The 17,065-nt window shown below is 55.1% G+C and overlaps 1 protein-coding gene across 13 annotated transcripts in view; it reads left to right on the forward strand.

Moving 5' to 3' along the window:
• RPS6KC1 (ribosomal protein S6 kinase C1) overlaps positions 1-17,065 on the forward strand; it is a 237,226-nt gene that overhangs the window by 31,497 nt on the left and 188,664 nt on the right. For 11 of the 13 annotated variants that reach the window (XM_060178417.1, XM_060178418.1, XM_060178412.1 and 8 more), the window contains one exon: positions 11,234-11,584. The exons of the other annotated variants lie outside the window; for them this stretch is intronic. In XM_060178417.1, coding sequence (XP_060034400.1) covers positions 11,305-11,584 — 280 coding nt within the window. In that variant the 5' untranslated portion in view covers positions 11,234-11,304. The remainder of the gene's footprint in view (positions 1-11,233; positions 11,585-17,065) is intronic. 13 annotated transcript variants of the gene reach the window in all.

A 17,065-nucleotide genomic window follows, 5' to 3' on the forward strand; every position in this document is an offset into this window, starting at 1 on the left:
CATGGTGGTGTAGGGGATTGAACCTGGGACTTCAGTGCCACAGGCATGAGAGTCTTCTTTGCAGAATCATTAGGCTATCTACCCCCGCCCAGAACTTGAGTTAGTAACTGGAACCTGTTTCCAGGCAGGTAGGACACATGCCCCACACAGTGGAGGAGGAGACGAGGGGCTTTAGAAAGGCTCAGTAAGGGAGTCGGGCGGTAGCGCAGTGGGTTAAGCGCAGGTGGCGCAAAGCACAAAGACTGGCAGAAGGATCCCGGTTCGAACCCCGGCTCCCCACCTGCAGGGGAGTCGCTTCACAGGCGGTGAAGCAGGTCTGCAGGTGTCTTTCTCTCCTCCTCTCTGTCTTCCCCTCCTCTCTCCATTTCTCTCTGTCCTATCCAACAACGACAACAACAATAATAACTACAACAATAAAACAACAAGGGCAACAAAAGGGAATAAATAAATATTAAAAAAAAGATTTAAAAAAATTTCTTTAAAAAAAAAAAGGCTCAGTAAAAGTTACTTTAGGGGAAAAAAAATAGTCATTTTAGGGCAGGGAGACAACAGATGGCTCTACAAACGACCCTTCTGCCTGAGGCTCTGAGGCCCCAGGTTCAGCCAGAGCCGAGCAGGGCTCTGTCTTCCTTCCCTCCACCCCATGCCTCTTTGTATCTCTTACTAGAATAAAGTATTAAACATTTTAATTTAAATAAATTCGTGTCATGACCACTAGGTGGCACCATGAGACCTCCGAGTCTGTCTCCTGGGATTATTCCAGGCCCCCTCGCATTATGTTAGATAGAGTGTCCTTACTTGGTTGTTGGGAAAAATGCCTCATGAGTTCTCAGAACTTTCTGGTTTCTAACAGTTTGAAGTTCCTGTTGTTGCTTACCTACTTAGCCCCTGTGCACTGTCCCTTCTTGCTTGGATTTTAATTGGGTTGGGGGATGAAAGTACAGTCTTCCTTAAGCAAAGAAAAGAGAACATGTCATTGTGTGTATCTTGTGTGAAAGGACCAGTGGCCCAGAACAGGAATGTTGCCTCGCAAGAAGCCCGGGACGGGGAGCACAGTCCTGGCTGTGAGACCCTCAGGGCCCAGTGGGAGGAACCGCAGCCCAGATCACGTCACGTTGCGGGACCACGTCCTCAGCCCAGGAGGAACCTTAGCAGCGGCATCAGGGAATTCCTCACTTCCGGTTAAGAATCGGAGTTGGGGAAAGTCAAGCTGTGTGTTGGCGTTCAGAACTCTCTTTTGAAGTTGAGAGAGCTAATGCCTGGGGCCAGGCGGTGGTGCACCTAGTTAAGTGGCCACGCTACGGTGTGCAAGGACCTGGGTTCAAGCCCCCTGGTCCTCACCTGCAGGGGGAGCTTCCCGAGTGGCGAAGCAGGGTTGCAGGTGTCTCTGTCTCTCTCCCTCTCTAGCTTCCCCTCCCCTCTCAATTTCTCTTTGTATCTAGTGATAAGTGAGAGAGGGAGAGGGAGAGGGAGAGGGAGAGAGAGAGCCAGTGCTTTGGGGAGGAAGGTGTAGAAGGTCGGTGCAGAAGGCTCCGCGTGGGCCGCGGTGTGCTGGGGATGGGCCGGCCGTGCTGAGGGGGCTACGGAGAGGAGCCGATCAGAAGTTCTTAGGCAGCAGGGCTGCCGACTCACAGGGCTTTGCTGCTGCTGCCGGGGTGGCGCCGTCGGGCTCGCCAGCGTGATTGATGTGTTTCCTGAGCCTGCTCTGTCTTCCCCAATAGATGGAGATATTCCCAAGGACGTCCTAAAAATGGGAGCTATAAAAGTAATGGTTCCTTTTGGCAGTAGGAGCTCTCATGAGATGACGAATAGGTAATCAAGTAGAGGCATCTTAACTAGCATCGTGTTTCGGGTTTGGGTGTTTACTGGGCAGCGCGGTGCGGAGGGCTGGTCTCTGAGTGGAGGTAGGTGATGGAGCCCGTGCTGGGCCTCTGGGTGACCCTGCTCTGCTGCCACACACCTCGTGGGATTCCCATCGGCTGGCCGGCAGTATTTGAACCTCAGGCTCACGGAAGCTGCCGGATAATACCAGGCCTTGTTTTTATATATAGTCCACCATGAGAGAGCACCAGTTGTTCCAAAGGAAGCGGGTCTCTCTTTGCAGACGGCCTTCACTCGGGTCTGTGCTAGCGGAGTAGAACCATTTATTCCGCAGCTGCCCCGCCTTTCCCCTGGTGCCTGCTTTCAGTGACAGCCTCCTCCACAGGTCGCACTCCGCTGCCCTGCTCCAAACACTTCAAAGCACACAGGGCGAGGCTGAAGGGAGGTGGGATGCCAGATAACCCCTCATCTGCGGCCGCTTTGTATCCAGCTGCCTGGGGCATCTAACAGCCCAGACTCGGAGCCCCGTGATATCTCAGGAGCCTAGAGGCAGCATGCCCAGGGAACCCGCAACTCCTCTAACGCCCCTGCCACCCCAGTCCTTCCAGAAGACAGCTGGGTTCCACTGGGGGGGCGCTGCTGGAGGAGGTGCCTGTCCTCACGCCAGCCCAGAGCCCTTTCAGCTGGCCCAGCCCCACAGACAGGCGGTGGTTTGTCCTGCCCTCCTCGCTGCTCCCACGTCCTTCTCTGCGGGGTTTCCCCAGCTGGCTTTCGCTTCAGGTGATGCTGCCAGGTAGCTTGGCACCAAAAGGACCGTGACCCCAAGTGGCTGGGCAGGCCCTGTGTCCAGGAGGTGGAGTAAGGGTGGAGGGTAAGCCAGGTCCCAGCAGCCTGCCTGCCCGCCTGCCCGCGTGTGCCCGTGTGTGCCCACGTGTGCCCGCGCTGCTCAGGTCTGCCAGCGCCCACCGTGCAGACACGAGTGAGCGAGGAAGAGCTTCTGAGCCGGTCTGCGTCATCACCCTTGGGTGCCGATTGTTCAGACGAGCTTGATTTCATGTGCAGCAAAGCTTCACTCTCAAGCAGACCCCACACTTAGCCATGCTACTTCTCCTAAGATCCTTAAGAGATTCTCTCGATCTCTCTGAGACGCACCCATCCACACACTCTCAGCAGAGAAATGACTGCTGACGTGTGGTGTCTAACAAGCTGTGTGCTTGTGATTTTTAATTAGAATTATAGTGTATATGTATCCCTTTGCGGCTTGATTGTATGTATGTATGTATTTTTACCAGAGCACTGCTCAGCTCTGGCTTATGGTGGTGTGGGGGATTGAACCTGGGACTTTGGAGCCTCAGGCAGGAGAGGCTCTTGGCATAACCAGTATCTCCCCCCCCCCCCCCCCCAGAGCTTGATATTTTGAGTGTGGCATCACAGACCGTTAGTGTTGCCAGTAAGCATTCTCCTGTCTGCTGTAGCTCTCAAGCCCAGTCACGTTTTGTCAGAGATGGTCCCCATGACCTCCTGCTGTTAAGAAGCGCGCTAAGTACACGTTTCCCCAGACTTCTGTGCTGGGCATCCTTATATGTAGCTCTTAGTACATCCTGGGCTGTTTCTGTTTTTGGTTTGCTTTGGGCAAATGTTGCTGACTTTTTATTTTTTATTTTGCACCTGATAGGCATTATCAAATTGTCCTCCAAAAAGGTTAAGTCAGAGTCTTTTAGTTTCTTTTTGCTTCTTGCAGGCAGCATCTAAGGAGTCCTCATCCAGACCTGCTGCTTTCCATTTGCTTGCTTGCTTACTTGGAAAAAGTCTTTAGAATTGGAGACTTGAAAAGGAAATGATTTGTGTAGCGTATGTGTTTAGTTATTTTAAATAATTTGTGTGGCGTATGTGTTTAATTATTTTACTATCATCCTTTCACCCTAGGTATTTTGATGGTTTTGCTTTTCTGATTTAATTTGAGTTCTTATTATCTAAGATTTACCTCTTTTCCCTTCTTTTAAAAAAATATTTATTTACTTATTCCATTTTGTTGTCCTTCTTTTATTGTTGCCATCGTTGTTGGATAGGACAGAGAGAAATGGGAAGAGGAGGGGAAGACAGAGAGGGGAGAGAAAGACAGACACCTGCAGACCTGCTTCCCCGCCCGTGAAGCGACTCCCCTGCAGGTGGGGAGCCGGGGGCTCGAACCGGGATCCTTCCGCCGGTCCCCGCGCTTTGCGCCACCTGCGCTTAACCCGCTGCGCCACCGCCCGCCTCCCTCTCTTTTTCCTTCTTAACTCTCCTCCTCCGCCTCCTCTCCCACCCGCCCTCCTCTAAGCTAAGCCAGAGCGCTGCTCAGCCTGGCTTGTAGCTGCGGTGCTGGTGCCGGAGAGGGTGAAACCTGGGACTTGAGAGCCTCGGCATGACAGTCTGTGCCACCCCCGCCCATATCTACCGCGACTTCCGCACCACGGCCTTGCCTAGCAAGGTCCGGTTGGAAAGGGAAAAGGAAGCGAAACCAAGTCACCGGTTTTCTGTGCTTCAGAAGCCGAGAGACGGAGTGTACGTAGCTTTGCCCTGCTGCCTTCGGGTCTCTGGTTCTTGTCCGAGAGGGGAGGCAGGCCACGCCAGATGAGGCCACGCCAGATGAGGCCACGCCAGGGCCAGCGGGAAGCGGGACGCGGGGTCTGACAGTGTGTCCTCCCGCCTGCGCTCACAGGGACGGGCCAGCACATTCACAAAGCCTCCGTCTGTCTCCCTGCTGATTTAAAGAAATAAACTTGCATCGGGATACTCAGAGCCTGCATTTCTCAAGACGGCGGTTTGTTTTCTAATCCACTGTAAAGCTTCACTTTGAAGTACTTTCTGGATACAGATAGATCAGAACTGAGATTTCTGTGAGACCCCTTGAGTCTCAGCTGAGACTGTGGGTCCAGTCAATTCCGCTGCTGCTAGGGAATAAGATGAGGTGTTTCTTGGGGGTCTCGTGACGTGGGGTGGGGGCCTGCAACAGTTGACAAGAGTGTCACAGCAGTGTCTGTAGCTGGTTTGCTGTCTGAGCTTAGCTGCTGGTAGCCCGTTTTCCCCTGAGCAGCTTTGCTTGGCATGAAGTAAGCGGCTGAGTCTACGTTAGTCTCACAGACCCTGACCCGTGGGATCACAAGCTACTAATGGTTTAAAGTGTTTTCGACAGCTAGAAAAATCCAGTAGACTATTGCTTTGCGGCATGTGAGAAAATAATATGCAATTTCAAGTCCAACATCTCTAACAAAGTGTCTTTATTTTTCTGTCAGGGCTTTGCTGTTCCAGAGTGATAGACAGGTAGAGGCTCTAGATGGAAAGAGGGAGTGACAGACAGATACCACGGCACTGCACCCCCTCCCAGTGACAGACAGATACCACGGCACTGCACCCCCTCCCAGTGACAAACAGATACCACGGCACTGCACCCTCTCCCAGTGACTGACAGATACCACGGCACTGCGCCCCCTCCCAGTGACAGACAGATACCACGGCACTGCGCCCCTCCCAGTGACAGACAGATACCACGGCACTGCACCCCCTCCCAGTGACAGACAGATACCACGGCACTGCGCCCCTCCCAGTGACAGACAGATACCACGGCACTGCACCCCCTCCCAGTGACAGACAGATACCACGGCACTGCGCCCCCATCCCAGTGACAGACAGATACCACGGCACTGCGCCCCCTCCCAGTGACAGACAGATACCACGGCACTGCGCCCCCTCCCAGTGACTGACAGATACCACGGCACTGCGCCCCTCCCAGTGACAGACAGATACCACGGCACTGCGCCCCCATCCCAGTGACTGACAGATACCACGGCACTGCGCCCCCTCCCAGTGACTGACAGATACCACGGCACTGCGCCCCCTCCCAGTGACAGACAGATACCACGGCACTGCGCCCCCTCCCAGTGACTGACAGATACCACGGCACTGCGCCCCCTCCCAGTGACAGACAGATACCACGGCACTGCGCCCCCTCCCAGTGACTGACAGATACCACGGCACTGCGCCCCCTCCCAGTGACAGACAGATACCACGGCACTGCGCCCCCTCCCAGTGACTGACAGATACCACGGCACTGCGCCCCTCCCAGTGACAGACAGATACCATGGCACTGCGCCCCCATCCCAGTGACTGACAGATACCACGGCACTGCGCCCCCTCCCAGTGACTGACAGATACCACGGCACTGCGCCCCCTCCCAGTGACAGACAGATACCACGGCACTGCGCCCCTCCCAGTGACAGACAGATACCACGGCACTGCGCCCCCATCCCAGTGACTGACAGATACCACGGCACTGCACCCCCTCCCAGTGACTGACAGATACCACGGCACTGCGCCCCCTCCCAGTGACTGACAGATACCACGGCACTGCGCCCCCTCCCAGTGACAGACAGATACCACGGCACTGCGCCCCCTCCCAGTGACTGACAGATACCACGGCACTGCGCCCCCTCCCAGTGACTGACAGATACCACGGCACTGCGCCCCCTCCCAGTGACTGACAGATACCACGGCACTGCGCCCCTCCCAGTGACTGACAGATACCACGGCACTGCGCCCCCTCCCAGTGACTGACAGATACCACGGCACTGCGCCCCCTCCCAGTGACTGACAGATACCACGGCACTGCGCCCCCTCCCAGTGACTGACAGATACCACGGCACTGCGCCCCCTCCCAGTGACAGACAGATACCACGGCACTGCGCCCCTCCCAGTGACAGACAGATACCACGGCACTGCGCCCCCATCCCAGTGACTGACAGATACCACGGCACTGCACCCCCTCCCAGTGACTGACAGATACCACGGCACTGCGCCCCCTCCCAGTGACTGACAGATACCACGGCACTGCGCCCCCTCCCAGTGACAGACAGATACCACGGCACTGCGCCCCCTCCCAGTGACAGACAGATACCACGGCACTGCGCCCCCTCCCAGTGACTGACAGATACCACGGCACTGCGCCCCCTCCCAGTGACTGACAGATACCACGGCACTGCGCCCCCTCCCAGTGACTGACAGATACCACGGCACTGCGCCCCTCCCAGTGACTGACAGATACCACGGCACTGCGCCCCCTCCCAGTGACTGACAGATACCACGGCACTGCGCCCCCTCCCAGTGACTGACAGATACCACGGCACTGCACCCCCTCCCAGTGACTGACAGATACCACGGCACTGCGCCCCCTCCCAGTGACTGACAGATACCACGGCACTGCACCCCCTCCCAGTGACTGACAGATACCACGGCACTGCACCCTCTCCTAGTGTGGTGGAGAGCAGCCTGGAATCTGGGGCATGGGGGGATAATGATTTATAAGAAGGTTTCTTACTTTCCTGTGACAGGCGGCTGTGCATCGTATCCACTACCAACCAAATGATTTTTTCCCCCCTCTGCCTTTTTCCACCAGGTCCCCAGTCCTCATAAACTCTGACTTTTGGTGTTACCGGGGACTGAACCTGGGACTTCGGTGCCTCAGGCAGGAGAGTGTTTTACCTGGAGCCACAAATAAAGTTGTTTTTGAGAGAGGAGCACTGCCCAGCTGTGGTCAGAGAGTGCCTCTGTGGCCTCTGTGCAGCCCTACACTGTCTCCCAGTTCTGGCCAGCGGCGTTTTGGGGCACACACAGGCCGACGATTGCAATGGAACAGGAGCAGGAATTTCACCGGGAGAAAGTCCTGTTCCCTGGGGCGGCGCAGCGAGGAGACCATCACGTGTGCAGCTTTGGGCTGGTGTCAGAGCACACTGTTCACACTGTCCAGACCTGCAAAGCTCTGGGGATGCCTGTTCTCAGCTGTCTGTCTGTCTAACCTTAGAGTTTCAGCCAGACCACCATAGGCTAGTAGGCTGAGAACAGGTTAGATATGAGCCATGTCACAATCAAATGTCAGATGCAGGCCTGGGAGGAGTAGGGCCGGCACCCCAGTCCCCAGTCCAATCCCTGTGCCCTGTGCCAGAGATGAACAGAACTCGGATCTTTCTCTCTCTGTCGTAAACATAAACACCACCCTGGGGACTGGGAGGTGACTCATCTGGTAGAGGGCACACATTATCACGACTCGAGCCAGGCTTTGGCCTCTGGCAGCACCACACGGGAGTACCGTGCAGAGGGAGGCTGCAGAGGGAGGCTTCATGAGCAGTGTCTTTCTGCCGAGAGAAGTGGAATTGTGCAGGTGTGAAACCCCATGAAGCCCTGGCAGCAGTGAATAAACAGACACAAGATCGTTAGAAAACAGACCTCAGAGGGGATCAGGAAGTAGCCCCCTAGGTGGGGTATGCAGTTTATCATGTGTGAGGAACCCAGTTCAAGCCCCCGCTCACCACAAGGGGTCATAACACAAGGGTAGCACAGTTCTAAGTTGTCTCTCCTTCCCTCTGTTTCTCTCCCTCTCTCTTGAGAGACGAGGTGTGTGTGGGGAGCCCACTGTGAGCAGTGGAATCGTGCAGGTGAAGAGTTCTAGGGGAAAAAAGATGTCGGTATGTAACTATCTTCATCAATAAGATCTATGCAAATCGGAAGCAGTGCTAGTTCTCTTAGTATTTGTCTTAGGACTTTAAAAATGTTTTCTTTCTTTCTCCCTTTCTCTTTTTGAGCAGTACTCCGCTCTGGCTTATAGCGGTGCTGGGAATTGAACCTGGATTCTTGGACCCTCAGGTGGGAAAGTCTGTTGCAGAACAATTATGCTCTCTCCTCAGCTCCCCCCAAAACATATATATATATATATAAACAAAACATATACAATTCCCACCACCAGAGCTCCGTATCCCATCCCCTCCCCTGATAGCTTTCTTATTCTTTAACCCCGTGGGAGTATGGACCTAGGGTCATTGTGGGATGCAGAAGGTGGAAGGTCTGGCTTCTGTAATGGCTTCCCCGCTGAACATGGGTGTTGACAGGTGGATCCATACTCCCAGCCTGTCTCTCTCTTTCCCTAGTGGGGCAGGGCTCTGGGGAAGCGGGGCTCCAGGACATACTGGTGGGGTTGTCTGTCGTGGGAAGTCCAGTTGGCATCATGGTAGCATCTGGAACCTGGTGGTTGAAAAAGAGTTAACATATAAAGCTATACAAATTGTTGACTAATCATGAACCTAAAGGCTGAAATAGTGCAGATGAAGATTTGGTGTCTACGTTTTGGAAATAGTAGGCCTATTTTAGGTATATTCCAAAGGGCCCATGACTTTATTAGTTTTTTCCTGAGCCTGACATCTGATATGCAGGTGGACCCAGGTTATTGTCTGGGGAGATGATGTCATGGCTGGATAAAGGACCAGAAAGCTGGATCAGGGAAGAGAGTAGCTCCCTAATATGGGAAAAGTACATAAATATTGTTGACTGTAAACCTCATCGATTTGATTAGGGCCCATATTCAGCACAGGAGCCTGTGTGACCTCTGCATCCCTGTAGGTCCGAACTCGCATTCTGTGGTCGTTAGTAGGAACATTCTGAGCTGTGCCAATTTCAGGACCCTCTTCCTCAGGTGATAGATAGAGTCTGTTATCCAACCCCCCTTTGGAGGATGGAACAGTCTCTACCATTGTTGATCCACGTTGAGGACAAGGTCCTATGGGGGCCTCCAAAGGGGTCCCATTATGTTGTTTCTAATGGAGATGAGCAGTGATAATGGAGAGAGGGATCTGTTCGAGGTCTAGGCTCATCGTGTCTGTGTGGGAATCCCAGGACTCCCCAACTAGGGGCCCTCCATATATATATAATCTTTTTTTAAAAGCTTTATTTATTTTCCCTTTTGTTGCCCTTGTTGTTTTAACACTGTTGTGGTTATTGATGTCGTTGTTGTTGGATAGGACAGAGAGAAATGGAGAGAGGAGGGCAAGACAGAGGGAGAGAGAGAGAGAGAGACACCTGCAGACCTGCTTCACCGCCTGTGAAGCGACTCCCCTGCAGGTGCGGAGCTCCTTACGCCGGTCCTTGCGATTCGCGCCATGTGCGCTTAACCCGCTGTGACACCGCCCGACCCCCTATATATATATATGATCTTTATGATCTTTACTTATAGCTAGAGACAGCCAGAAATGGAGAGGGAAGTGGGTGACAGAAGGAGGAGAGAGACAGAGAGACACCTGCAGCCCTGCCTCACCACACGTGAAGCTTTCCCCCTGCAGGTGGGGACCGGGACTCGAATCTGGGTCCTTGCGCACTGTAGCATGTGTGCTCAACCACCCGGCCCCAGAAAAGAAGTTTTTAAAAATAAAAGTCACTAAGGTGTAATGAGTCTTACTGTTTAAAATCCTCCAGTCTACTTTCTCCGTGTCTGCTGAGCAAAGTCACATGAAGGGGGCGGGCTGGGCTGTGCGGTGTCACCTGCGCCGCACAAGGGGCGCGTGATGGCCGCGTCCCTCCGTGTGGCAGGCGGCCCCTCATGGGATGGGAGGGGTGCTGTTCGTGCTGTGTCAGTCCGGCCCGGAGTTGAGGGGAAACAATACGGAGCATCCGTCTCTGTCAGCCCACAGCTCCCTCAGGGAGGCCTCAGGATGCGCACCACTGACAGGAGACCGGCCGCTGCGGAATGCAGTGCGGTCGCGGTGGCTTCTTGGTACCTGCCGCCCGGGCTCTCAGGCCTCTGAGTGCGGCGCTGTGGCGCTGTGGCGCTGTGGCTGTGGCGCTGTGGCGCTGTGGCTGTGGCTGTGGCGCTGTGGCTGTGGCGCTGTGGCTGTGGCTGTGGCGCTGTGGCTGTGGCTGTGGCGCTGTGGCTGTGGCTGTGGCACTGTGGCGCTGTGGCTGTGGCTGTGGCGCTTTGGCTGTGGCTGTGGCTGTGGCGCTGTGGCTGTGGCGCTGTGGCGCTGTGGCTGTGGCGCTGTGGCTGTGGCTGTGGCTGTGGCGCTGTGGCTGTGGCGCTGTGGCTGTGGCTGTGGCGCTGTGGTGCTGTGGCTGTGGCGCTGTGGCTGTGGCGCTGTGGCGCTGTGGCTGTGGCACTGTGGCTGTGGCTGTGGCACTGTGGCTGTGGCTGTGGCTGTGGCGCTGTGGCTGTGGCTGTGGCGCTGTGGCTGTGGCTGTGGCGCTGTGGCTGTGGCTCTGTGGCTGTGGCTGTGGCGCTGTGGCGCTGTGGCTGTGGCACTGTGGCTGTGGCTGTGGCTGTGGCGCTGTGGCTGTGGCTGTGGCGCTGTGGCTGTGGTGCTGTGGCGCTGTGGCGCTGTGGCGCTGTGGCTGTGGCGCTGTGGCGCTGCGGCTGTGGCTGTGGCTGTGGCGCTGCGGCTGTGGCTGTGGCTGTGGCTGTGGCGCGCCGAGGGCCCCGGCCGTGCTGTGGGAAAGGCAAGGCGCTCCGTGTGAGCGGACCGGTCCCGGAGCGTCTCCAGAGCTGCCGCCCGGCCGGCCGGAGGGGTGACGTGGCGTGCGTGTCCGGCTGGCGTCTGCTCACGGCGCCCCGTGTCTCTAGGCTTCTCCCGCGGCGCGGACCGGGCGCCCGTCTCCGTGGACGCGGAGTCTCCGGCCGAGCCCGACGACGGCATGGCGTCCGACCGGAGCTCCCCCGCCGGGAGCCTCGGCCTTTCCTCGGCCTTTCCTTCGGCGCCGCCGCCGCCGCCGGGCGAACAGAGCGGAGCAGAGGAGGAGCGGGAGGGCCGCCGCTTCCCCGGCAGCCGGAAGGCCGGGCGCGGCCACACGGACTACCTGGAGGCGGCCGCCGAGCTCGTCAGCCTGGCGCTGAGGAAGGAGGACGACGCCGAGTACGCAGCCGCGTCCGGCTTCTACAGGGACGGCGTCCACCTGCTCCTGGAGGGCGTCCAAGGTACGGCTTCCCTGACCGCTGCGGCTGTGCGGGACGCTGTGGGGGTGCGGGACGCTGTGGGGGTGTGCGGGGACGCTGTGGGGGTGTGCGGGGACGCTGTGGGGGTGCGGGACGCTGTGGGGGTGTGCGGGGACGCTGTGGGGGTGTGCGGGGACGCTGTGGGGGTGCGGGACGCTGTGGGGGTGCGGGACGCTGTGGGGGTGTGCGGGGACGCTGTGGGGGTGCGGGACGCTGTCGGGTGCGGGACGCTGTCGGGTGCGGGACGCTGTGGGGGTGCGGGGATGCGCAGGCGGGGTGCGGGGATGTGCAGGCGAACTGCGGCTCCGGCGAGCGGCCCGGTCGGCCCGGTGCGGGGACACGCCGAGCAGCCGACCCGACCCCGTCCCCCTGCCTGGGCCTCGGGCCTCCTGGCCGTCCGGAGAGTTGCCCTCACGTTCCCTCACGTTCCCTCGGCGTGTGGAGACCCCGAGTCCGGCCCGGCCTCCCGCTCCGCCGCTCCCTGCACCGCGCTTCTTGCGGGACTCCGCCGCTGAGAGAAGCAGATTGAGGCGCCGCCCGCGCAGCGCCCCTGCCCGCCGGCCCTTCCCCGCCGCCGCCCGCCGCCGCATCGCATTCTTCTCCGCCTTTGCCGTTGCGGCGGGCGCGGGAGGGAGCAGAGGAGAGACTGCGGCGCCGGCCGTGGAGTCGCGGCCGGACACCTTGTCACACCCGTCACAGGTCGGCGCCCTCTTCCCGGTGATTCTCTTTGCGGGAAAACTGTCGTCTGCGGCCTTGGCGCGCGGCACCTCTGGGGACACCGCAGCCGCTGTGTTACTGGCCCTCTCCCTCCCGTCCCCACAGCAGCTCCTCGCGGTGGCGTCGTCCCGTCCCGTCCCGTCCCGTCCCGTCCCCAGGCCTCGGTGTCACACACTTGGGCTCTCGTGGCGTGTGCTCAGGGCAGCCGACCAGTGTCCCCTCATGTCCACTGACGAGTCAGTCCCGTCCTCTCTCCTTGGAGCTCTCGGCCTCATGCCGCAGCTCCCCGGTGCCACCCGGCCCGGAACTCTGGGGGGCAGTGGGGCCCCTCTAAGTCGGACTGCCTTCTGGGCCTTCTCCAGTCAGGGTCCGAGCGATGTCAGACCGCTGTCCTCTCTCAGTCTCTGTCCCCGTGACACTTGGCTGTAAAAGAATCATTGTGCCGCCACAGTTCTGCTGGAAGAGGGCTGTGGCAGAACAAGCCTTTTCAGTTTGTGGCCTTCTTAAAGATTTTCTTTCTTTATTTTCCCTTTTGTTGCCCTTGTTGCTTTATTGGTGTTATTATTGTTGTTGTTTGATATTGTCGTCGTTGTTGGCTAGGACAGAGAGACATGCAGAGAGGAGGGGAAGACAGAGAGGGGGAGAGAAAGACAGACACCTGCAGACCTGCTTCACCGCCTGGGAAGCGACCCCCCTGCAGGTGGGGAGCCGGGGGCTCGAACCGGGATCCTTACGCCGGTCCCTGCGCTTTGCGCCACCTGCGCTTAACCCGCTGCGCTACCGCCCGGCTCCCTCAATTTGTAGTTTTAAATTTCAGATTTCACATGTGCTACTTATTTTTGGGGAATCCAAAAAAAAAAAAATCCCAAAAACCTATTAATAGTATGTGTGTGTACGTGTGCGAGAGGAGTTGGAAAGACTTTATTTCTGATAGTAGTTGCTGTCTTACTGCAGTTGGTGAGATAAGCTTAAAATAAAGGACTCTGAGGAAGCAGGACAGGGAGAGGGGGTGAGGGCAAGGGACGGTCCAGGTCCTGGGGCACATGTCAGGGATGAGAGCGTTTTGCAGACACCTGCCTTGGCGAGATGAGCATGTGTGCCCATGTGCCAACAAGTAGCCCGTTAAAAATCTTTAATTCTACATTCACTTCTTTTTGATTTCGCCATCTGGATATGGCTTTATGGTCTTGACTATTATAGTTTTTTTATATTTTTTATAAAAAGGAAACATTGAGAAAACCATAGGAAAAGAGGGGTGCAACTCCACACAGTTCCCACCACCAGAACTCCATAACCCATCCCCTCTCCTGATAGCTTTCTGATTATATATATATATATATATATATATATATGATTTATTCTCTTTTGTTGCCCTTGTTGTATTATTGTTGTAGTTATTGTTGTTGATGTCGTTGTTGGATAGGACAGAGAGAAATGGAGAGAGGAGGGGAAGACAGAGAGAGGGGAGAGAAAGACAGACACCTGCAGACCTGCTTCACCGCCTGGGAAGCGACTCCCCTGCAGCTGGGGAGCCGGGGGCTCGAACCGGGATCCTTATGCCAGTCCTTGCGCTTTGTGCCACTTGCACTTAACCCACTGCGCTACTGCCCAGCTCTCTGACAGCTTTCCTGTTCTTTATCCCTCTGGGAGTATGGACCCAGGGGCATTGTGGGATGCAGAAGGTGGAAGGTCTGGCTTCTGTAATTGCTTCCCCGCTGAACATGGGCGTTGACAGGTGGATCCATACTCCCAGCCTGTCTCTCTCTTTCCCTAGTAGGGTGGGACTCTGGGGAAGCGGAGCTCCAGGACACATTGGTGGGATCGTCAGTCCAGGGAAGTCTGGTTGGCATCATGCTGGCATCTGGAACCTGGTGGCTGAAAAGAGAGTTAACATACAAAGCCAAACAAATTGTTGACTAATCATGAACCTAAAGGCTGGAATAGTGCAGATGAAGCGTTGGGGAGGTCTCCATTTTGTAGATAGCTAGTAGGCATATTTTAGTTTTATTCCAAAGGGTCTGTGGCTATACTAGGTGTTTTTTTCTGCTTTTTTCCCCTGAGCCTGAAATCTGATATGCAGATGGATCCTAATTATTGTCTGGAGAGATGATGTCATGGCTGGAAAAGGACCAGAAAGCTGGATCAGGGAAGAGAGTAGTAGCTCCCTAATATGGGAAAGGGGTATAAATATTGTTGACGGTAAGCCCCACTGATTGGATGTGATCTGGGCCCCATATTCAGCTTAGGAGCCTATGTGCCCTCTGCATCCCTGTAGATCTGAGCTCACATTCTGTGGTCATGAGTAGGAACGTTCCAAGCTGCCTCAGTATTGACCCATCTTCCTCAGGTGTAGCATAGAGTCTGTTGTCCAGCCTCCCATTTGGAGGATGGAACATTCTCTGCTGTTGTTGATCAAAGTTGAGGGCAAGGTCCTATGGGGACCCACAAAGGGGTCTGTTTTTGTTGTTCCTGATAGAGATGACGGGTAACAATGGAGAGAGGGATTTATTCGAGGTCTAGGCCCATCATGTCTGTTTGGGAATATGATTTTGACTTATTACATTTAAGGTTTCTGAATTGAGAAAAGCAAGTCTCAGAAGCCACTCATTGTTGTGGTTTGTAATATATCACTTTGATCCAGGTTTTTGTTTCTCACTTTGGCTTGGGGACCTAAAGTGGGAACAAGTTATAAGCCGCCTGCTCTGATATTTTTCCTTTTGGATGTAACTGCCTAGATAAAGCACATTAGTGTGAAGCTTTTTAGAACACTTCGTAATGCCACCACTTGATGGCACCAGAAAAATCGAAATACTTGCTTCAGAATGAGAATTATGAATGCTCACCAGAACATAACTGGCAGAAAAGCATCATGATAATGGTGTGCCTTTGCTTACTAAGATGCCAGTGGTTCCTGCATAGACCCTCAGTGCCAAGTCTCTGGCGCTTCTGGCATCCCCTGCCGGTCAGCACACCCCCATTCATCGTGGGCCGTCAGCAGATGACCACAATGGCCAGTCCTGCCCTGGGTTGATTCTCATTGTTAATGTGTCCTCAGACCTAAAAAACTGCGATCAGCTAATTGCTGTTAGTCTTTTATTGTTTGTTCATTCTGTGATCTGTTTTTAACTTACACAGTCTGGGAACCATAGTCACAGAATTAGAACTTTTTTTAAAGGTTTTTTAAAAAAAATCTTTGTAGTATCAGTTAGAGAAATTGAGAGGGGCAGAGGAGATAGAGAGATAGATATATAGATAGAAAGAGACAGAGACACACCTGCAGACCTGCTTCACCACTTGTGAAGTTTTCTCCCTGCAGGTGGGGACCAGGGGCTGGAACCTGGGCCCTTGTGTACTGTAATGCAGGTGCTTAACCACGGGTGCCACTGCCTGGCCCCAGAATTACAATTTTTAACCCATCTGCACACCAACTTCTGTTTCCATCTTCATGGTTGGGATATGAGGTAGCAGTGCACCTAGGCAGTGGATTCTATTTGAAAGCTTTTTGGACACTCACTCCAACATTCCCCCTGAATTTATAGAGACAGAGCATAGCAATGATGACATGCAGGGTAACAGCTGAGTGTGCTGGAGTGTTATGAAGGGGTTCATGTCATTATCACAGGGGAGTAGTCAGCATTCATTACCTCTATAGCTGTGTGTGTGTGTGTGTGTGTGTGAATAGCTTTGAAGATCTACTCACATATATATATATATATAATTTATTTATTCCCTTTTGTTGTCCTTGTTTTGTTGTAGTTATTATTGTTGTTGTCATCGTTGTTGGATAGGACAGAGAGAAATGGAGAGAGGAGGGGAAGACAGAGAAGGGGAGAGAAAGACAGACACCTGCAGACCTGCTTCACCGCCTGTGATGTGACTCCCCTGCAGGTGGGGAGGCGGGGGCTGGAACTGAAGATCTACTCTTTGAGCAGCTCTCAGATGCAGACGCCGGCATCCCCACCGCGCCATGCTGTCCATCACATCCCTGAGGGTCTGTCCATGTAGAAAGGGAAGCTTGAACCTTTTGACCGCCCGCACTGGTGGACTCCACCAGGCCCAGCCCACTTCTCCCTCTGTGTCTGGCAGCCAGCACTCTGATACTTGTTTGATTCACGTTAGATTTCACAGGTGAGAGCATACAGTACTCGTGCTTCTTTTTTGACTGACTTCACTTAGCACAGTGCCACCCGCAGCCGTCCACGCCAGTGCGAATGGAAGAACTTTCTTGTTTGTGACTGAGTAGCCTTTCACAGCGATGACGACGATTTTTTCACCAGAGCGCTGCTCAGCTCTGGCTTATGGTGGCACAGGGGCCGAGACCGTGGAGCCTCAGGCGTGAAAGTCCTTCTGCCAAAACATCTCATTTTCCGTGGCCATGGCGCTGTTCATGGGCGTTCCATCCATGTGCACTGCGAGTAAGGACTTTGTTTCCTGTGGATGTGTCCTCAGAAGAGGGGTTGCTGCCTCACACATTTCTCTTTCTGACGCTTTGAGGACCCTCCGCACTGCTCACTGCGCCATCTCCATGCGCCCCTGGATGCAAGAGGCTGCTTTGCCTTCACGTCCCCTCTGACGCCTCGGAGCTCTTCTCTTTTGCTGATGGTCACTTTGCCGGGTGGGAGGCGTCCTCACTGATCGTGGCGCCAGGCTCATGAGTGATGTGTGGCGCTCCTTCTGACGGACCACTGGGCGTCTTCTCTGGGGAAGTGCCTGCTCAGACCCTCTGTCTTGTCTTGCTCTGTCGTG

Source organism: Erinaceus europaeus, chromosome 19, assembly GCF_950295315.1.
Source record: "Erinaceus europaeus chromosome 19, mEriEur2.1, whole genome shotgun sequence".
Taxonomy (NCBI): domain Eukaryota; kingdom Metazoa; phylum Chordata; class Mammalia; order Eulipotyphla; family Erinaceidae; genus Erinaceus; species Erinaceus europaeus.